The sequence below is a fragment of the Cavia porcellus genome, unplaced genomic scaffold (assembly GCF_034190915.1).
Source record: "Cavia porcellus strain 051 isolate PalLab524CR breed Dunkin Hartley unplaced genomic scaffold, mCavPor4.1 scaffold_12, whole genome shotgun sequence".
In the NCBI taxonomy this organism is placed as follows: domain Eukaryota; kingdom Metazoa; phylum Chordata; class Mammalia; order Rodentia; family Caviidae; genus Cavia; species Cavia porcellus.
Window position 1 is genome coordinate 56,515,304 of NW_026947495.1, and position 23,581 is coordinate 56,538,884.

General features: G+C 37.8%; 1 protein-coding gene across 3 annotated transcripts in view; it reads right to left on the minus strand.

Moving 5' to 3' along the window:
* Window positions 1-23,581, minus strand: part of Stk39 (serine/threonine kinase 39) — a 273,681-nt gene that overhangs the window by 197,882 nt on the left and 52,218 nt on the right. For all 3 annotated transcript variants that reach the window (XM_063259208.1, XM_063259207.1, XM_063259209.1), the window contains exons 2-5: window positions 21,262-21,374; window positions 6,161-6,269; window positions 2,619-2,760; window positions 1,302-1,357 (exon numbers count right to left, since the gene is read on the minus strand). In XM_063259208.1, coding sequence (XP_063115278.1) covers window positions 1,302-1,357; window positions 2,619-2,760; window positions 6,161-6,269; window positions 21,262-21,374 — 420 coding nt within the window. The remainder of the gene's footprint in view (window positions 1-1,301; window positions 1,358-2,618; window positions 2,761-6,160; window positions 6,270-21,261; window positions 21,375-23,581) is intronic.

A 23,581-nucleotide genomic window follows, 5' to 3' on the forward strand; every position in this document is an offset into this window, starting at 1 on the left:
ATGTACCACTAGTGGATCAAGCTGGCAGAAACATATTAAATCAACTATTGTACTTGACCAAATCTATCTTTTCAAAGGTAATCACTTTAATTATTAGGTAAGGATTCCTACCTAAATTCCCAACTTATTTCTATTTGAAGTTTTAAAATATATCTTCCTTCCTTTAAAACTAAGAAGCAGAGAAAGCCCCTCTACATGTACCTAACTAACAACACTAGAGTTAACTTCTTTTTTTCTGAGAGCTCCTCTGACACTAAGAGGGGCACAAAATGAATCAAGGTGACTTACAGTTTAATCTCTGTACTGGGACTTTGCTTTCTTGCCAAACTTTCATTTCTCATAAACCTAAATCTTCAAATTGGGAAACAAAACTGGGATTGAGGACTATGATCAACTCTGATCTTATAACCAGGTACATGAAAACTCCAAGTCTATGCTAGAAAAGGGGATTCTTCCAACCCTAATTGAAATGAAACCAATTTGTCTGATTTATTTGGGGCAAACTTCAACATTCCTAACAACAGAAGTCCATTCAGTGATTTTCGGCAAGGATGTGGCTAGAAAAGGCTGCAATAATGCTTAATGCCTGGAAGCCAGAAGACTGCACTAACAGCAATGACAGGGACTATACAGTGCAGGAAGGGAATGCCCAGCTCAAGCATCCCCATGAAGAGATGGTGATAGCTCAAAGGATCCCTGAGACAGACCAAGGACTTGGTATAAAATATGCCAAGCTTACAGGTTACTCTGACAACCTGAAATAAAATGAGATACTGTAAGGAGGGACCATGCGCATCTGATGCATCCATTCATTGCAGCCCCGGACCACTGACTGTCAAGAACCATGCTGAATCAGAGCCAAGAACAAAAAAACCCTTGATTTTCAGAGTTCATAACTTAGCCACCACATTTTAAACTTTCAAGTTCATCAAAATCTTTTTCAATACTACTTCTAACTATTATACAAATATGTATGTATATAATATATATATATATATACACACACACATATATATCCAACAAAACAATGTGAAAAGTAAAAGAAACAATAAAATAAGAAGTATAACATTCTTTATCAAAAGTTCTGTACTAAACTAGCAATAGTTGAAGATCTAACAAAGATTTACCAAAATAGCAAGAAAACATGATATGCTTTATACCCAAACATGCTATGCATGCCATGTCCTGTAGAACAGGGTGGCCTCCGTACATTCTTAAAAGGGTCATAAAAATGATCAACATTCCCTGAAACTGTAATACTTCTGTAAACAAGAAGGAATTTTTATCTTTATTAACTTTACCTGCTATTTGTACCGAACCATCCTCACCCAGAAGAATATTACCAGCTTTCAAATCCCTGTTAGAAAAAAGAAATGGGAAACAAATTGTAGAGAACTGATACTAGATTGACTCAGGAAGATTTTTAAATATAACATGAAATGGAACTGTTTGACAGTTACTGTTTTATGAATACTAAAATTGTATCTGAAAATTTAAAAGTTGTTAGGATACATTGTCATGTTATAGTTTGCTCTTGGGCACACTTAAGATTTTAGCAATAAATATTTTATGTGAAATCATTATCCATAGTTAATTAAATCACTACTTAGTAGACTGTTTTATACTTCAGAGTTAAAGTACCCCTAAACTCACTCTCTATACTTTCACTTTTTCAAGAATTAAATCTCCACCGATGTAAAGTTTTACTTCTACTTAAGTTTGTCTGTATTGCTATTCTAAATAATCTCATTGCCCTCTAAAAAATAAATCTGATTGACCTCTTCTCTGGTGCAATACTAGTAATGAACAATAGCTATAGTATTCTATAGGATATTCCTTCATTATGTACAACCTTAACACAGAGGTTTACAGAGTAAACAACACAAAAAAGTGACAATTTTTAAGCTTGATTTCTAACATATTTTTCTAATTACTGGAAAACAGAGTAGGGATCACTAAATGCACAGTTCACTTATGGTTCAGGGTAGGGGAATAAGATTATTACTACTGATAAATAGCTATCTACTTGCAAAATTCCTAACATCCCAAGTAACATCTTTTCGAAATCTCACACATGTTATGTTATGTTATGTTTTTTGGCTACTTAAAGAATTAGAATTCTATGTCACAAAAGAAGATGAAATTAGTGTCTCCTCCTTTCTTCTCACCACCATGTCCAAAGTAATTAACATATAAGTTCTAACAGTCCTGGGTGTATTAGAAAGTTAAGAGATGCTATCCAGCTCAACTGAATATACTTGAAGAGTAATTGTGTTGATTAACTTTTTACTAAGTCCACTCAGCACTTTTTATATTCCACTCTAATATTTTATTGAAAGCATACAAACCAATTCCAAGGATACCAATAATATATCATCAAAATGTATTGCTGTTTAAGCTCTGTTTCCACTCGGTTTGGGTTTCATTTTCTTAACAATCAGGCTCAGTGCCTTGTATGCAAAGCACATGCTCTACCACTAAGTTCACCCTCGATCCCTAGTATTCTTTTTTTCATATTTAGTCTGAGATATAATGTCAATATCTACCTGCATGCAATATTTCTCTTTCTTTATACCCTATGACTAAACATACGAGTGGACCTTCTACAGACGTCATACCTGTGAATCTGACCATTTCTGTGTAGATAGTCTAAGCCTTCTAAAACCTCTTTAAGAATTGTCGCTATTATTGCCTCTTCCAAAACTCCATTCTTGTGCTCTCCTCTGTTGACAATGTATTTAATGATATCCAACATGGAACCTGAGTGGACAGAGGAAATAAAAATTAATTTTATAGGCACTTTCATTACATTTTCAGATTAGAATTCTATTAGAAAATTGAATAGGAACATCAAAATAGTATTTTTGCTCATTTATTTAATGGAAATATCCCCAGGGCATACTACAAATTGAATGGTAACCCCTTGACCAGGACAGTTTGCCAGGGCACTTTCATTGTGAATGTGAAAAGGATTTTTGGGCTGGGAGTGCAGCTCAGTTAGAGCTCTTGCCTAGCACACACAAGGGCCTAGATTCTAGCTGTAGCAACAGAGCAGTGAAGGAAAAAACAATCACAGGCTCAGCAGATGCTTCTTAGGAGGCTGAGGCAGAAGGATACTTCAGCATGGGATTCAAGACCAGCCTAAGCAGCTTAGTGAGACCCTCATCAGGTATAAATTTCCAAACAGGTCCAGGAAGGCTGAACTGATAGAGGAGCAAGACGCCAGGAAAAAGACAGCAGTAAGCTGCTGAGAGGAAAAGCAACGGCTCGTCCTTATCACCTACAGGTCAACGTAAGGAAAATATGTCGCCTCTAGACCTCTGCTTACAACCCAAAAGATTGCTTTCTGTGAGTCTATGCAATCTTTATTTTCATCTTCCTAGTGCTTCAGGTACTGACTTTCATAATAAAAAAATAAATATTTAGTACTTTGTCAGAAAATACAGATGGTAACCTTGGCACTGTGCATCCATGTTTCAACATATACTAATTAATATTCCAAACCTCATTTTGTAAGCCATAATTACCTGGGGGTTCAACATTTCTGAAGAGTTAACAAATGGTTTACCTCAGGACCTGAATTTGGCTCGGGGCTGTGTATGATTAACTAACAAGACTGAGTTTCCCCATCAAGTGTTACCACACCAGACTAGCTAGCCACCCCTCATTAAGAGATTCTATGTGATAAAGTATCAGATTCTATGTGATAAAGTATGGGTAAATGTGTATCTTTCTCCTCCAAGAGAAAAAAGAAACCATCTGCTTATCTACTGACTCTTGGATCTGGAGACCATTTAGAAAATAGAAATTCTAAGGTATGAATTTCTGACCTGATGAAAGAAAAATGGCCAGAAGTCCCTATCTGTCCATGTTCCTCTAAGCTGCAGACCCCTGTTAAAACCTAATCCTCTTTGTTAAAGCCCAGAGAGACTGGCCTGGATTCTTTTTATTTTTTTTATTATTATTAGTTTTATTTTAAAGAGATCTTTTTAAAGCCAAAGATTCTTATCAGGCCTCAGAACAGAAGGCCAGGGATAGCATCAAGTTTATAAAACTGAAAGATTAATTGAGGTAAAATTGTCAATTTGAACAGAATATTTGGGATTATTAGAGCCCTGACTACCAAGTCATTTATCTTCTTCAGCCATGGTGAAAAACCATGGGGGGATTGCAGGGTGGGGTGGGGGCACGACAGGACCTACAATCGTAACACTGTAGGAAGCTGAGGCAGGAGGATCACAAATTCAAACCCAACCTTGGCAACTGAGCAAGACCCTGTCTCAAAATAGAAAATAAAAGACGGGCGCATCTGCTTAGTGCAAAGATCAATCTACAATGATGAAAAAACAAAAATATAAGAAGAGAACTGGTTACTACGTTCCTGAGATTGACTTGGCAAAGCAGGCTCAGAAAGAAGGAGCAGGCTCCAACTCTCAAAACAATACTTCAACTCTGCCCTGTTTTCCTTTTTCTTTCCCTTTTAATTAAAACCAGAGTAGGCACTCAAGAAAACAAAGACTAACAGACTGAGGAGAGCTGGAAGAGAAGAGACCAGAACTAAGCTCTCTGAGCTCCCTACTGAGACTGACACATGCAGACCCAAGCCAATTACAAGGCCTTTGTCATCTCATTTCAGGGTCTCTGCTTGAGCCAACAGAGTTTCTTCAAAAAAAAAAGAGTTAATTAAAATGACTGAGCCTTAACTGAAACTGGGGCTACAGATTAAAATGGGCTCTTTACCAAGAATTCAGCTGCACCAGTATTGGCTTTGCCCGGCACCACGGATCATTCTCCTCTGCTCCTAAACCACACTTCACCTATTCTAACAATTATAGCGAGTGATACCCTGGAACCCTGACACAGGAGAGATGTAGGTTTGCTAAGGAAACCACTGAGCTTTCTAAGCTTCAACTTTTGGATCTGTAAAACAAAGGTGATTATTTGCAATGTAGCATAGTTTTTATTCCTCCAGTCACAAATTCTACCACCAACAGTTCCTCCTATGTCTATGACCTTGGGCAAGTTGCATAACTACCTTAAACTCTGGTGTAGTTTCTGAAAACCTGAGATACGAAGCCACTCAGAGATTTTGTCAGTTCCCATGACATAAAGAAAGGGAACTGTCTTGAACATGATCTAGACATTAAGTCATTCTCTCTCTGTTAGAGATGTTAAAATTTTTTTTAAATTAAATATATGACTATGGAAGGACCTCGTACATTAAATTGACAATGACTTACATAACTTGAGGAATCTAAGGCTAGAGGGGAAAGTTACTTTCCCCTGCCATGTACAACAGGATGAGAATAGCACCACTTCTGATCAAGTCTATAAGCAAATAATTTATCACACACGTCTCTCCATGTCAAATGAGTACCACTGGATGGCAGGCTTCTTAGAGAATTTTTTTTTTCACGATGTCCACACTCTAAATCTCCAAGGTCCGGCATGGTAGCCACTTGCAAATGAGATAATTGAAATGAGCTGAGTAAGAATAGAAACTCAGTTCCTTGGCCACACTTGCCAAATTGCTCGAGAGGCACATGTACTAGCAGAAAGTGAACAGCATAAGTATAAAAAAATCCCTCAACACAGAAAGTTCTAACACTAATAAATAAATGACTTCATTTATTGTGATGTGTTAAGGACTTCAACAATGTTTTTAAAAGGTGTTTAATAAAAAGAAAGGACTGGGCTGGTAGCCCAGTGGTAGAGCACTCAGTACGCATAAGGCACTGGGCTCCAACTCCAGTGCAGAAGAAGGGAAAGAAGGGGAGGAAAGGAGGGAGGGGAAGTAGTACCCTGTGGAGGAGCCCTTCTGGAGCTTGAGCACGCAGAAGAACACCTATGGCTGAGGAGAAGCACAGGGAAGGGCCTAGAGACATCAGATGCCGTAAGGTTTTGGGGGCCTAGAAGTTCAGGTACGTCATACATGGGGAAGGGGACACAGATATTCCAGGAAGTTAAGACGAAGTATGACAGGCTTTGAATATCAATATAAAGAAATCTAGCCCTTATTCTGTTGCAAGACTAAACCATCTAAAACTCAAACACAGGAATGAGGGGTCAAATTTGAATTTTTATTCAATATTCAATATGCTAGATCCTAAAGGGGGGGGGGTAAAAAGAAAATAAACAAACCATAACAAAACCCACTTACCTCCACTCAGTAATTTCATGACCAGCCAAAGTTCATCTTTTACCACAAAAGAAGTATAATAGGTGACTACATTGGGATGGCTGCACTGACTCATGGCTTGGATTTCTTTCTGCAAAAACCAAAAAAAAGTAAAACATGACACAGTCCCACAGGGCACAAAGTGGGAGGCAAAATGCAAGTGAACTACAGTTAAGCACATAAATAACTCTTATTCAAAAACATGGGTGGGCAGCAACTGGGAGAATGAGGGGAGACAAAAGAATACAGCAGGAGCACTGCAGGTTCAAGGTCAGACTGGGCAGTTTAGTGAAACCTAGTCTCAAAATAAAACTGTTTAAAGGGGCTGGGGATATAGCTCAGTCAAGCATTTGCCCTGCACAGATTCAGTCCTCAATACTGAAAGAAAAAAGCACACCAGTGCTACATCCAGCAGGGGGAAGCCTCTGTTCAGATCCTTGCCCTCACTGCAGTGAAGAATGGAGAAGTAGAGTTCTTAGCAACAAAGGAGGAAGTCAAGGATGGTACAGTGGGCATTTCAAATTTATTTAAAGTGTGGCAAGTGCAGAGGGGGCTGAAGGGCAACTATCTTAGCAGCACAGTGGTGTGTAAGAGCAGGGGCATCCTTCTCAGGATGCCCAGTAGGTATGAGATATACTTCATACTTACAGAGGTTAGCAGATTTCTAAAAGTAAGTGATGAATTAGGCCAATCTGGGCCCCAGCCTTTGTTTATGAGAAGGAGGCAAAGTCAGCATAAGTAAATGTGAGTAGCACTTTCATAAGGATACAGTAGGGTACATTTTATCAAGTACATTGTACATGATAAGCACCTAAGATCTTACACTTGTCAGCCACAGATAAGACTGTGATGATTTTACAATGTTAGTCATCCATGTTTCACCCTGGGTTTCTATTTATATCGCTCTGCCCCTACACCAGGGGAGGTACTTAAGACATGGCTTCAAAGAAGTTCCACAAAGACTCTCAATGTTGTCAATTGACTAAAATTAGAATTTGGAAGTCCCCTACACACTAGCAGCCTATGGATTAGCCATAGGACAAGGAACTTCAGATCAGCCTATCACCCAGATAACACCTACTCTACCAGCAAACAGATCTGCTATTTTCGAAGAAGTGCCTGCTACCTCAACCGAAAGCCTCAATAGTCAGAGCAATAATTGGGTGGGCTGCTAGGACACTAGGTCCTGGCACCAGCCTAAACTCTGGGAGAATCTTATCTCTTCTCCCAACCAAAAGGAGACAGAAAAGCTGTCTCTGCTTCTTAGGAGTGCTATGATGGGTAGTGAGAAAATGCATGTGAAAATTCTAGACTATCATTTCCAAAACTATCTTCCATGGGAGATACTTCCTCCAGAATAAAAAGGATGGGAGTAGGTGAGGTAAAGTAAAATAACCTTGGGAAACTTCAGATACTGCAACTCACTCTGAATCACTAGGAATATTAGTAATGTCAAAAGCTCTGAGAATTCCCACAGTAGATAAATTATTTATAAAACATTATCATAGTAGAAAAATAAAATTGTATGGGCCACATTTTGGAAGCATTGCTATATAGCAAAAAGTCTTTTATAAAGACATTTTAAAAAAACACAAAGCTCTGAAATGAAACAAAAGGAAACCTTCCATAAAGCGTATTTTTTTCTGCTCAAGTTCACATTGGTTTTGATTTGCTGTTTAAAGGCAATGCCAGATGACTCCTATAAAACTGCAGACTCATGCTAACTGTCAATTAAAGGTACCCGACCATCACAACTCACTTTCAAAGTGCTACCCCAGAACCACAAGAACATCCTACATCATCAAAGCAGTCTCATGCACGCTATTATGTACTCACCATCAAAGAAAAGTGCATTTATACATCCTACAAATAATTTCAATTATAATGAACTTTTAGTTAACTTCGAGTTAACTCAGGTACTTGACCAGCACATTCAAACTTGGGTTATTATCTTAGTATATCTAGTACTACCTAATCCTCAAATTACTAAGAAAATTCCATGTGCCAGATAACTTGGCCAGAATACCACAGCAGGTAATACATACAATGCCTTAATATAGGACACGTTTATTTAAAATGCTTCCTACCATGAGCAAACTCCTAAAAAATACACTACTTTTCTATTTTTTCATGATACACATGTTTTCTCTTTATCATTTGGCTCATTTACTTAATTGATGATGCAAATTCTAGAACTGACAATTTTCAATTTGACAACTACATTCACTTAAACAAGATCTGGAACCTGAGGTCCAGTTTCCATCTGTTTGTGGTACCAGGTTCTGATACCATGACATGCTTCTGAAGAAGAAACAGAACATTGTCCAGTCCATACCTATTTTCAGACAATAGTATCCACTCAGTAAGGGGACAGTCAGCTAGGATAGTCTACAGCAGCTGAAAGGATATGGCTAGAAAAGATGTCCCCACTGACCACAGAAATGAGAAAAATGTGTCCTGAATGGAGGTGTGCTCTAAATTTTCACCATCTTATGTTCAATTTAAGTGTTGCATATCTACCTCCCTAGCTCCAAACTTTTAAATCATTAATCAAAACATACAGTAAATGATGTTCTTCATAGGAATGGCAAAACAAGGTCAGGTCAAAGTTAGGAAAAACACAATTTTTTAACCTTCACATTTAGATGGCTCTAGTATCACTTCCTAGCTACCCAGAATATCAGGTTCTCTGACGTTACAAAGGGGCAAATTGTACATCGGTCTACTTCTGTGTCTGGGTTCAACTCATCTAGATAACCTATGTGTACAACTTACCAAATTCTTAAAACAGGGTAGGGAATGTCACAGATAATGCTCCTTCCCTAGCTGCAAGGTAAAGACAGATTAGAAGAGGGGTAGGGAACCTGGGAGCGGATCTGCGTTAGACGAAGGCAGATCACCCCACACTCTTCTGTGCACTTTGCAGTCATTCTGTGCCTGGCCGGGAGTCCTTAGCTCTAGTTCCCACTCCATGCCTGACACATCGCGGTCTTCCCACACAGCGGAGCCACTGATGCCTAAGGACCTTATGAAACCTGCCTCCAGGAAGAACCCGTGTCACTCTGCACTAGGACGTGACCTGTGTAATCAATAAACCAAAAACGGGACAGAAATACATTTAAAGAAAAAAATCGAGGTCCTCCATAAGCCTATCTAACCCTTAGTTTATATATTAACCTTTAGTTTAGCTGCCTTCTAGAGAGGTATAAAAAAAGTAAAACCTGTAAAATGTAAGCATTTCTTGAATCAAATATTCTTTTTACAAAATGATCTCCTACAGAACAGAGGTACAGCAAATGGGGTGGTGGCACAGAATGTGCTTAACATGCATGAGGCCCTGGGTTTCAGCCCCCTATTCCCTAAAAAGACACCTTACATTTACTTTTAAAACACTGGTCAGGTTGGTATTTTAATTCTCTCCTTGTAACAAAATCAACTAAATTGTCCAGCTTTTTCCCAAGGCCCTAACTTCATTCAATGGATAGGGAAAAAAATATTTATACCCAAATATTATCTTATCTTATCATTCTTAGAGCTTATCATTCTTATCTCCAAAAATAACTAAAATATTGCCCAAAAATGAGCAAGCTGATGTAGACTTTTCATCAAAATCTGCCCAAGGGAAAAATGGGTTCTAGTTCCCTTAAGCCAGACCACAATTCACACAGAAGTGAGTGTCTGAACTTCCAACTCAGAAGGTCTGGGGCGAGGCCTGAGAACATGCATCTCTAACAGTCTCCAAGTGGTGCTGATGCTGTGAGTCAGGAGCCAGACCCAGAGTGGCAAAGCAGTAGATGGAGCTTTGGAGAAAAAGAGGGAGCTGCAGGGGCTGGAGAAAGGGGAGAGGAAAAACACAAAAAGCAAAAGGAGTAAAAGGACTGGGGAGGAGAACAGGCCAAAGCTTACCTGAGAGAGGGGCAGGAAGCAAGGCTGAAAATAAGGGCGAGTGTATGTTTATATTGGTTTGAACGTGACACAGGACAAGGGGATAAATTCACACAGATGGAAAACAGGAGGTCAAAGGTGGAAGGAATCAGAGAAATGTGATAACCAGGCAACACATCTGCCAAAACTGTAGTCCAGGAATCTCACACACAGCTCCCTTAGAAGTCCAGATAAATAAATAAGTCCGAGACATGATTGAGTGCCAAATCAAGCTATGGCACACGATTTAATCTCTGCTCACATGGCTTCTTCTGGAACACATCACAAGTGAAATTTCACAACAGTGGAAACGCCGACCTAAAATGAGGGAGCTAGTAAGTGCCTGACCCACCCCTGAAAGTGAACAAACCACCACAGTGAACCCTCTGCTGGGCCCATGGGGAGGGAAGTATCAAAGGACACCCACACTCTGCTCCTGTGGCAGGCAGCAAACTTTGCAAACCATAAGGTGGTATGGGTCACTTAGATGGCTCTTTTAATGTATCCTACCCTAGAAATATGAACGGTTTATAGAGAAATCACCCTCTGAAGATGGAGGAAAAGACATGAAGTGTAATATTTATGAGATTTTTAATATTGCTTTATAGCCTTTGCTCTCTCCCTAAAATCTTACTTTTATAAATAGTATAATGGACAAACAAGAAGTAGTATTAACAAAGACCTGAAAAAAATAAAAATTAAAAATTAAAGGAAAAAAAAAAAAAAAAGACCTGATCCTCCAAGAACTCTGTTAAGAAAAGCTACACTAAATTATGGCTGGTTCTGAAGAAGTAAAAACCGAACCTGCTTGATCACCCAACCAGGTTACCCAGTCTTTTTTCACTTCACTTTCCCTTTCTGTAGAGAAATACTGTGAAATGACTCCGGAATGAAATGCCTGGCATATAACACAAATGTTAAGTTAATTTAGTGTTTCAAACTCCAATCAGTAATCTGAAATTTCCCCAATTCCTAACTTGGCCTGAGGGCAAAGAGAGACAGACAGAGATGAGTGTTCACCTTTTTCTAGTAGGATATGCATAAGCATATACTTACTTCACAGAGAAGGGTGATGTGACAGGTGATTAACCCTTCTGGTTCAAGGAGTTTTCTGTAATGTAAGGCTGGATTATTTGGTCTCTGTTTCTTTTTTTTTTTTTTTTTGGTTCTGAGGAACAAACTCCATCCTCCACCCTGAGCTGCATCCCTAGCCTCCCAAAATTTTTTAAAGACAAAGTCTCATTAAATTGCCAAACTGCCAACACTGGGCTCCAACTTGCAATCCTCCTACCTCAGCCTCCCAGAGTGCTGGGATAGAGTATATGTATCCATGTTCAGACAGGTCATGAGTTTTTAGCTCCCCTCTGGTCTATACTGCTCCCATCCATATTTTCCAAGTGGTTGCATTCTGCTTTTAACTTCTACTATTTTGTAATACTGCACCTATCCTGGTAAGTAGCCTCAAAGTCTTTTGGAATAAAAAAGCTACTAAATATATACTTACGCAAGGTGTTCACACACAAAAAAAAAATACAAATTTGGCGGTGTAAGAATTTTTTAAAAACTTAAAGCCTGGTTTCTTTTGTCTCTGAAACCATGAGATATACAATGAAATAAAAGGAAAGGAGATTTTGTTACTGAAAAGGAAGCATTTAAATGGATTCTAGATTCAAAATACTAAGCCATACTTAACCAAATTAGCATATTTTTGCAACTTATGTAAATCCCAAATAAATTCTTTATCTGATAATGGTGGAAAAATATTCTATTTAGTTCTAGTTAAGAAATCAAAGCTATTTAAGCTCCCACACTATGCACAGTTAATCTGAGGAGGTAAGTACATATTTCTAATTCTATCTAAAGCAGTGAGTATCAATCTTTGCTGCACACTGAAATCACTGGGGAACTTTAAAAATACCAATGCCTGGCCCCGGGCCAAGGAGGCTGATATAAATGGGTTTAGCATACAGCCTGAGAACAAAAATGGCCAAAGGCTCCCAGGTGACCCTCATAATGCAGCTAAGGCTGTGAACTACTCTGAGCTAAACACTGAGATGCACTTTTCTTCCAATGAGATAGTGTCTCTGACACATTTCCACACTGCAATTTAATCTAAAAAATACACATATACATATTACCCACAATTTACAAATACTGTCAAATAAAATATGTATTTTCAAAAAATAAATAAATAAAATATGTATTTTCAAATGCAAAAGATAACCAAATACACAGTATCTTTAAAATATATACAACCCACTTCAAGCATTCACATAATTCCTTAAATGATATGGGGGTAACTGAGTTAAATAAAAGCACTAGTGAAATTCACACACACTACCCCAATCTTCCACAAAATCAGCCTCATTAAGAAAAGCTACTTAGTCTTCATAAATTAACAAATCTTGTAAGTAGTGGGATTGAATATAAATAAATAAAAATAAACTTTAGTGATTTTGAATAACAGCAAAGAAATAGAAGAAGATTAACAAAGCTTTTAAAAGAACACTGTACTAGGGGCTGGGGATTTAGCTCAGTGGCAAAAGCGCCTGCCTTGCAAGCAGGCAGTTGTGAGTTTAATCCCCTACCGATAAAAAACTGAAAAAGACAAAAAAAAAAAAAAAAAAAAAGAACACTGTACTTTTCTGGACTATCATTTTTAAACATGAAATATATGACTGTAAGATTTTATTTTAATTATAAAAGACAGACTATTTAGGCCGCAGACTCATCTCTCTTTTAGGAAAAAGTACCAAAAGGGAAAAACCTATTCAAGGAACAATAAGTCAAATATTCTGTCTTGTACTATTTATGAATGAATCAACAAATGTCGCCAGCTCTGCAAGTATTTTCATGTGCCTTGGTATCTGAGTTTCTGAGCATATATAGCGTAAAGTATCATGACAGAAAAATCCCTCAGAGGCAGCCAGGAAATCACAATGAGTAAAACATCTTCTTGCTAACAGAACACAGAATAGAATGTACATCCCAGGGCTTGCTTTTGGTTATGGGGTCACAAAATAGGGACACTGCAAAAACTGGAAAAAAAAATCTTACTTGGAAATGTAGAAGCTTTTGGTATAGTTATTTTATTCTAAAGAAAAGCGAAACTGAAATACTGTAAGAAAACTCCCAGAACTCCAGAAGGCTGAAGGAGGAGGATGACAAGTTTGTGCCCAGCTTAGGCAACTTAGTGGCTTACTAAGACACTTACAACAGAAACAGTTCTTGGGATGTACCTCAGTGCAAAAGCCCTGGATTCAATCCCTAGTACTAAAAGGAAGGGGGGAAAAAAAAAAAAACCAAAACACAGTAAAGGGTTACTTTTCAAAGTTGATTAAAAATACTCTTCAAGAAACAATAACACTCATGTCTGATACATATCCCTTATATATAATAGTATCAGAATCAGACTCAGCTGTCCACAACTGCTTTTAGATCATTTAATTGCGGTACTCAAAAAAGTCCACTAACCTATCATGCAAAGCAGAACCAGGAAGAATTTTTCTAGACAGCCTACTTGTACTGCTGGAAAGCAAGAGGCCAATTTCTAGTCTGCTGGTGTATTTGGCTTCATCACCAAATCACTGTGAACAAGAGAAGAAACATGTCTTTTTCTTCTTGTACTGTTTCCTGCCCCGTGTCTGGGTGCTATGAGCCATGGGGGTTCTGCCAGGGCGCAAGCTCATGCCAAGGTAGCAAAGTCAACTCCTGTCCCTTCACCCTGCCTCCTCAGCAATGCACAGTCTTCCTGGAGCAGCAGCAGCATAATTCACTGCAGGAAAAAAATCAAACAAAACAAGAGGAAAGATAATACAGCAAAGGACAAAAGCATCTGTCCGTCTCACTCCAAACATTTTCCAGAAATGTGAGGATGACAAAAGTGAGATATAAAGAAGTAAGATATACACAAGGCAGCTGCAGTGGCCCATGCCAATAATCCCAGCTATTCAGGAGACTGAGATGAAGATCCTGAGGTCAAGGCCAGTCACAAGTAAGACCCGTCTGTAAAAGAAGAAAAAGTAAAAAGAAAAAAAGCAACAAAAATAAGAAAAACAATAAGATGTAATTCTCAATCTGAAATGTTTTTGGCATTTTTTCTACTCTGAAAATAAGTGTGTATAAAGCCTCTGTTACTGAGAATACACAAACTCAAGAAAGTCAGTCTTTCAAAATGCTCATCTTTGCTTGTTTTTTCAAAAGAACAGCATGAAACTTAGCTATTTCTAACTGTATAAAAGAACTTAAAAGTAAATTCAATTAGGATATCTGGAAAACCTATGGTATAAATGCTAAATCTGGTGCTCCCAAAATAAAAATTAATTTCTAATGAAATTACACATATTCTTAAACTAATATAATTGTTAGAGAACTGTTATATTTAGCTCTAATGTTTCCCAAAAGTCTCATTGAGGCCCAAGGAACAGGTCTCCAGGAAAATGACAAAAAGGGTATATTCTTGTCCCTAACTCCTCTTTTATTTCTCTGCTTCCTGGCTGCCAAGAAACAAGTTTTTCTCCACAATGTCCTTCTGTCATATTGTTTCTGCCTTGGAAGATGCCAACCATGGACTGAGACCCCCAGAACCGTGAGTCAAATAAATCTTTCCTCCTTTAAATTGTGAATACTGGGTATTTTGTCCCAGTCTAATATGAGAGCTAAAATATAAGTATAAAAGTAATTAATATAAGAACTGTAAGACTAAATTTGTTTTGTATTATTTATTCTCTAATTTCTTAAAAATGTTTTCATGTGTTCAAAAAAGCTGAAACTCTTCCATTTCTAATTCTGTCCTCAATTAGACTATACTTGAGTAAACAAAAACACTAAATCATGCAAACATAATTACAAATCTAAGTGGTAGAGACAAATGGAAGTACAAAACATACTGCTGAGAGCTGAAATGCTCAAAATAGTATTACATTCAGTGAAGTACACTTGTATTTTAATGATAAACCCTTGGGATAAAAGATTACAACAAACAACCAAAGGCAATTTGTTCCCACACATGAGAAATGGGCTGAGATATGAATAATTAATTAACTAACTAGAAAATTCTTAAGTTCAAAAAGAATGGAAAAATACTTTCATACATGCAATAAAGAAAATGCACACAAGAACTCAAACAAAAATTATACTGTGTAGATTTCAACCTAAAAGCCAGAAGCTTTTACGCTAGTATATTCTACCATAGACATGTTTTGCAAAAATATCAATATAACTCCAAAGATTTACTAAAGTACGGCAAATGAAGTATTGGGATTTTGTTTTATTTTGTTTCTTTAAATTTCAAATATAAAGTGGGGGATTCCAAACAAAGGAAATGCTCAGAGGCTACCAAATAACTGCATTTAAAATTGCCTGTGTCAGATAGTAAGGGATAAATATTCTTCAAGTAATCATTAAACTATGTAAATATCTAGAACTTTATTCTCCAAAATAACCTACAAATCATAGCTAACTCATTCCTATAAGAAGAGGAACGATGGACAGGAAGAGAAAGAGAAGAGGGGAATAGAAGGGAGGCGAGGGATGCAGGGAAAGGAAAAGAAAGGGTGGGTGAATGGACAGGCACAGGAGATCAAGAAAAAGAAGAAATAATAAAACCACAGGAGAAATCAAAATCAGAGTAGAAACCTGGTTTTGAAGAAAAAATTCTCTTGATTAATCTATACATTTTGTCAGAGAGACAGAGCAAGTAATCAAGAGGATACAGGAAGAAATGAGCAAATATCAGAAGTGCAAATTGTCCATTTCAAGGCAATTTTATTATGCATATAAGACCAGATAATGTGTTCCCAAATCTATGATTTCACAGATTTTTGTCACACTACAAGTTACTTGGTTCGATCCTAAATTCTGAATAAAGCATTGTTTGCTAGTAATTAGTCTTTTGTTGAAATAAATTTAAAAAGGGATTTTGTTTTTAAAAATCATTTTTAAATATACATGATCAGAGAATTTTGCTAAGAAAATTTTTGTTATCTAACATAATTCTCCCTTAAAAGAATGAGAAGACTAAGGACCAGAAGTAAAAGTCATTCTTCAAAAGTGCTCCTGAGGAATTCTGCAGGAAGTCACGAAGCTCTTTTCCTCTACCAATGTTCAACTCATGACTTTGTATAGTCCTTGTTGCTTTGAAATGAATTGGCTCATATCTGCCATCCAACACAAGCTAAAATATTTTAATGATCATTACATAACTTCATAATGTAATTATTTACTATTTTTCTTTCTCCCTTCCTTTGCTTCTTCCTTCCTTTCTTTTAAAAGAAACAAGTACCTGTCTGGACAGTGGGCTGTGATTTCTCCTATAAGTGAGCTCTTCTATCCTAAGAAGTAAACTGTAAGTTCTGATTATATTGTTATAAGTGTAAGGATGTGAACATGAAGCTGAGTTTATTTGAGTAGGTACCAAAGACAAACTAAAATTCCACAGAAACATGTCTGGAGTCATGAGGTTTAAGTCTCAAGTTCAAAAAATTCAAGTATGATGATAAACCCAAATTTTCTATCAAGCCCTAAATTAAAAGAGAGAGAGACCCTACAGGTTAGAAAAGTGGACTTTCAGGTAAATAAAAAGGACCATGTCATATTTATGGAATTTATTTTGTCCAGTTTATGTGACTGCCTAAAAAGATGGATGACTTCAAAAAAACTGATTAATTCTTCATTCATGTAATAGATTTTAAAGGAAGTCAAATGTGCCCTAGAGTAGCATCTCTAACCTTTGAGGCTGACCACAAGCCTCAGAGAATCAAGCTCTTTCAAGAAACCTCAAGGCCATCTGTACATAGAATATACTAGTTTGCAAGACAGTGCTTCAGACTCACTTAGCAAGCCTTAAATTTCTACTAGAGAGCAAGGACTCTCACAATGGGAGATACATTAGAGAATAGCAATCCGGATACCGATATGCCAAATCATTTCCAGGCAAATGAAACAGAGCAGAAAGATATCTGTAGCTCAAAACTCTTGCCAATCACCATCTTGTTTTGACTGATGTTCTTCTATTCTGTTTTGCTTGATAGTATCAGGTTCGAAAGTTTAGGCAACAGCTGTGAAGATAGTGAGATTCATTGTGACGCCCATTCTTGTTGACAATTACCTACTTTTGAAGACCTGTAATGTCGCCAATATTTTGGTTTTGTTGGTTTCGTTCTTTACTGTTTTGCTCAATTTTATTATAACTGATGATATAAGCAATTATATTTGAGATAGCGGGAGGCATTATGGTAACCATTGTTGATCACCTTGTATTATGTTTTTACATTATCTATTATGTGCACCCTTTTGATTTGACCGACTCTGTTCTGTTATGTCACATTTGGTTTTACTCTCTTCCAAAAAAGTAATAAGAAGTGTCGGAGCAATAAAACCCAAAATGTGTAAGAGTCATTGTACGAAAGAGAGGAAAAGAAAGTGCTCTAAAGGATGTAACTGCATGTATATTTAAGTGTATAAGATAGATAATGGTATTACTGAGTTTTGTTGGATCATTGAACAGAACTGTTTGCAGTCTCACTGTTTGAATGTCCACTTTATAGGCTTTAATTTTGTAACTTGAACAAATATTTCTAAGATGACAACATGTAATCCATTAACTAGTGATTTCATACTGTTTGTTTTTTTTCTGAAATTCTGTATAACTTGTACCCTTTTTCTGCTTTTTTTTTTCTTTTCTCCTTAAACAAAATTAAAAAAAAAAAAAAAAACTCTTGCCAATCCTGCATAAGTATAGAGACTCATTTACTAATCCATGGAAGTCCAAGGAATGGGCTCCCTCTTTGTTTTCCCATCACCTTAGCTTAGTGTCTGGCATTTGCAGTGTTTAGTAATTATGGAATTAACAGTTCCTGCTCCAAAACTGTAAATATCTCCCAGTGGGTGTTAAGTTAATTAAGGTTACTCATTTAAACTATCATGGTGTGGTTAACAACTAATAAGGATTAACAAATCTCAGAAATTATCAGAGGATCCATGTTGGGATGCTCAGGAATATACAAAATAGACCAGCAATACTTCACTGAATGCTATTCACATCATGCCATTATAATGTTCTAATCTAATTGCTGTTTAAAGGTTTTTTTGGGGGGGAGCATACAGCCTTGTACTTCCATCTAAAGTTCATCCATTTTATGGGCCTAAGCACACATAAAAATTTTATTTGCCAAATAAGTTAGTATACTTTAGACCTGTAACTAGCTTAAATTTCAGAAATTCTCACAGTACTCGTTCAACAGTATAAACTTCAATCAGCAATTATTTAGTATCAATGATCTTCTTAATCGTTTCTTTTCCTCCTTTCATTCTCAGAGCGGATGGCACTATAATTAGCAGTTTGCTTCAGAAACCATGAGGACTTGGATTCTTCTCCAGCAAAACCTGGAACCGACTCAGTGGTCACAGTGGAATATTCTATGCAAAGAAGCAGAGCCTAGGGCCAACTGTCCAAATCTTGTGTGCCATCACATCCAGGTTCTATACACAGAATCCCTCTTACCATGGGACAAGGATGGTAGAGGAAAAAGGAAGGTGGAGGAATGCAGCACAGAGTAGAGGTCAGGAGGCTATACACTTTTATCAGGAGTGACAAATAGTCCTGTGGTCACCAAATAGTTGATGATTGTGACTTCTGTGACATAATATTCTCACAAGATAAAAGATCCCAGTGGCCATTGTTTCTTCTAAGAACAATGGTTTCCAGTTAACATATGGCACAATGTGTGAGGTGATGCAGTGTACTGACCTGTAAATAATACACACTCATGGAATTAAAGGATTATTAGGAAACCAGATCTCCCAACACTGCCAAAATGCAAACCCGCAGAAACAATAAAAGTGCAAGCAACATCAGTATTCAAAGTTGAAAGGCTGACAGCAACTTTGCTCCACACAATTTCACGTGTCAATAAACAACCACAAAAGCCTGGCCACCTTAGGCAGACTATATGATAAATTCTGTTACTTTTTGTTTGAAAAAGACCTGGGAATAGTATACCTTAAAGAACCATAGCTGTTCCTCCTTTCTTTAAATAAAGCAAGACATTAAAATGTCAAAAGCTCAAGGTTAAGATCAAAGCAAGAAACTTTTTAAATTAGTACCCTTTTCAATAACTAACTCTGCAGATACTATGCTCAATCACTAGCATTACAGATGGAAAAAAAAGATGAAGGAAATAAATTAACCACCACTAATAGGCTAAGTAATAAATCAGACTAATGGAACTAACCACACAAGTCATGGAAGCACCAAGCCTTAGACAGCAGTTGTGAGTACCTCCAAATGGCAATGCTTTGCTTACTGGTTCCAGGAAAAGAGACAAGAATGAGGGTCTCCCTGCTGACCCCCAAAGGAACCACTACACAGCTACCAGGCCATGCAGCTGATAATGCAAAGCCAGCAAAGGGCAAGTATGAAAGCTCTGGGCAACTGCAAGTTGATAGAGACCAGAGACCATTGCATCAGCCCAGCCCAGAAAGTGCACACAAACTCTAGACATTTCTGTATAAATATTCTGCTGGCAGCCAAACGATGCTGGGGTCTCCAACTAAGCACCACAATAAAACCCTAACACCAAGTTCTTGAGTGGCATTTCCAAACAGTACATAAGTTTAACATATATTCTGAACTTAAAAAAAATAAAAATTACACATACATATAGCCACATGATTTGAGGACTCCTAAAGAAATCTTAACTATTTTCCAAGTAAATTCGCTCTTAAAATACCCCAAAGCTGTTTGATTATTCAACTAAAGTTAAAAAACAAGTTAGCAGCAGAGGCAGGAGAGAGCTCATCCCAAAGTTTGTTCAATACTTTTTTGGGACATCCAGGGAAAGAGCCCTTGAAAACTGGTTGGATGACAAAGGCACAATTTTATTGGTCACCATGAGGGCAAGGAACAAACAGCTTGAAGCAGTAGTAATTTCCATAAGCACAAAGCACAGCTACAATTCTCAGGGGAGCAAAAAGTAAATGTATGCAAATTTTAAAAATTAACATTAATATGTGGAAACCCTTGCTTTAATCTAAATTGTAATTGGCAAGCTGTTGCTTCCATGCCAGTGAAATCTATACATTGTGTGCCTACTTTAAAATGAAAAGCCAAACAGATCTGGAAAAGTACAGTTTTATCCTTGTCCTTAATTTATTCTATAGTGTACTGTAATTAGCCTGAAATAAAAGCTATATTCTGAGTAAAGACAAAAAGCTCTTGTTAATGATACTCCATTCCCAATGTAGAGTATAACAAAAGGCTTCTTTATTTAGAGCCAACTGCCATTATACTTTGAGGCCTGTATGGAGCTATTGGACTAATATTTTCACTGGGATTAGTGTTGGAATAACCAATCAGTTAAGTCCTCCACTGTAGTTTTATATTATCCTCAAATAAATGGCCAAAAGGGAAAAAAAAATAAAGAAAACTGGCAGGCAGAACCACAACTATATTTATGAGATTAAACTCTCAAACCCTTCACAGTTTGCTGGGCAACTAATAACCATTTGCCAAGCTGTTCATTTAATAATGAATCAGTTAAGCCAAAAGCAAATGTTCCTTCAACCAACCAATGCTACTACAGTCATATCCACACCAACAAGCTCCAGTTATTCATGGAACATATTTCATTTTCAATAAGAAATACAAGTTACCTTGTAAGAAAAACAAACTTGTCAGTGCCAAATGCAAGCTACTATGCATTTTTAAAAATGTCTCCCATTTGTATGCAATTCTCTAATTTATAAAAGTCCCCCCAACAAAAGAAATAATTTAGGAGGTAATTTTTTTTTGTACCAGGGATTCTAGACTGAGAGCCAGAAGCTCATCATCCAACACTGCAAGCAGAAACTACGACCTGAAGTCATTCTATGAAGTGTGATCTCTTGATACGCAATGGAAGGGAAACACTGAAACCCTCAGGGTTGTGCAGAGTAGGCAAAACACTGTTGTCAAAGCAAAGTGCAGTATACCTTATACAACAGGATAGGTACACATTATTAACCAGAAGAGCAAGAAGCAGTGTGGGATGCTCCCCAAGAAATACATATGTCAACACAGACGAACACCCACCCACCAATACCCGACTCTTCTCCCACACAGTTCCACACACTCATGGGTTAAGAAGAGCAGAAGGTTTCTACTTTTCACTTTTACTTACTAATAGTTCGTCCATACTGGTCTGGCATTTTTCCAAGTTGATCCGCTTTATTGCCACACGTTCTTGCCTGGGTTTGCACAGTGCAGCCTGCACCACAGCAGTAGCGCCACTGCCTGAAAGGAAACAAAGACAATATAAACTATTAAATGGCATACTGTCTAGTTTCTATTTGTGCCACTCTCTAATAAATAAACATCCATATTTTAGACCCATGCCCACTGACTTTTTTTTGACGTTTAACTGCTAATGTAATTATCTAGGTAGCAATAAAGAAAAAACTGGATGTTTCCAGACAATGTATGTCTCAGGATACAAGAACACAACCTGAGTAGAAGCCACAGCTACCCTCAGGTCCTCATAGTTTCTAACTGCTGTGTGCTTACAGTATCACGGGTTCTTCTTTGACATCAGCCCACACCAGACAACCCAGCCTGAGATACAGTACTTTAGGATTTCTATTACAACAGGACAACTCATCTAAGTTGAGTTCCTTTAGAGATTACCCCTTTAGAGTGTACTCTATAGTTAGAAAAGTGGAAAGCATCCTGATGGTCTCACATTAAAAGCACAATTTTCCAAGATGCTACACAAAATGATGCAAATGTGTAATTACTAAAGCTCCCGTCATTCATGAGTTTCCTATTTCTAAGGCTTAGTAATCATTAGCTAACACAGCCAAATTTCTAAGAAACATTATCCACATCTTGTAAGGGCAAAATATAGATGAGCAATGATTTGTGACAAAGCACAAAGAGGTCCTAATCTGATTTATATTCCATAGAGAACAAAAAACAAACCATGGTAAGGTATCTTGATTTTGCAAAAAATGCCTCTCTAATTACATAAATACTCAACTATTTGAGTATCAGCTCAATGATCAGCTGGGCTCAGGATTGTACATATGGGGGGGTACTAGATGTGATTATCTTTCTCTCTAAAGTTTTGCTTGAGCTAACACCTTATGAGTTATTCATGAATACCCTGGGGGGTGGTAAGGAAGTAAGGAAGATCAATTATTAGCTTCCCTAATACATGGGCTGAAAAAGTGTGATGCTGTGTGGTGCAAAGCAAAGCCTTTTCACACCAAGGAAGTGCCTGAATGAGTGTTCATACCACTGTCCTCCTCCCCTATGGCTTCCTAATTAGTTCTGGCCCTCTTATCTGGGGGCTATGCCACATACTCTAATGCAAAGTCTCCAAATCCAAGATGGCCAACCTTGTTTTCCTGAGAGGAAAATCCCCACACACTGACATGCTGACCACCCAGAGTACCATGAGCACTTTGCTTATGAAATCTTCTGCTCTTTCAATCCTTTACATTTTCACTATTAACCTCACGTTATATGTGAGAAAACTGGGACTCAGAAAACTTGCCCAAAGTTGCACAGCTATTAAGTACCTGGGCTGGGATCTGAGTCAGTCCGCCCAACTCCAACCAGTAGCTACACTTTTCTTCTACTTCCCACAAGCCAGAGCACAGCCTTACCCTTCTGACTTATTCTGCCTTTACCAGAAAAAGTTTCATTAATCTTATATGGTGAAATAGGTCTAACCTGGAGGAAAGGTTTCAGTAAGCCTCGCCTTTGACAGCTCAGCTCTGAAGAGAGCACTATTGCCAGAGGTTAGTAGAAGAGCTTCCTCTCCATAACTCCACAACTCTCTGTCACATGCTACTCAAGTCTCACTACAGTGGCCCACTGGCCCTGCAGATCATAGCATGTTGGGTTCAATCCAGAATGCTCCAGATACCATAGCCTAACACTACAAACAGCCCCACTGATAGCAGAGTATTTCTACCAGTCTCCAGAAGAAGAGATTATGAGTGGAGGGTGCAGCAGAGAAAGTGCTAAGTAGCTCATTAGCACTGGGCCCAACACCCAGCAGGGAAGTCAACAAACATCTTTAACTAGCTGCTAAGAAGTTATTCATCTCTCCTTGTTGCAAATGTCTCCCAAAACCACTTCTCCAGCCTTAATCTACAGTCTAGAACACTCTCAAGTCAGGGAAACTGAAAGCCAAGAATAAAGAAAGCAAGCTCCCACAAAACACAAAACAGCTATGTACAACCCAGGGTTACATCTCAGTTCTCCAACTTCCACTAACACATGTGAAGATATGCATCCAAATAAGAATTCAAAAAGCAGGAGGGAATAGCAGGGAAGTGTCCTATTAGCGCTTTGCAAGTAGACAATTACAGAATAAATATGAAGCTTCAGGACCTGAGGGCATTGTCACAGCATGAATAGGTTTAATTGTTCACTGGACACTTAGGAGAGAAAACCAGATAGATCAAGAACAAAGCTGAAGGTGGAGGGCAACT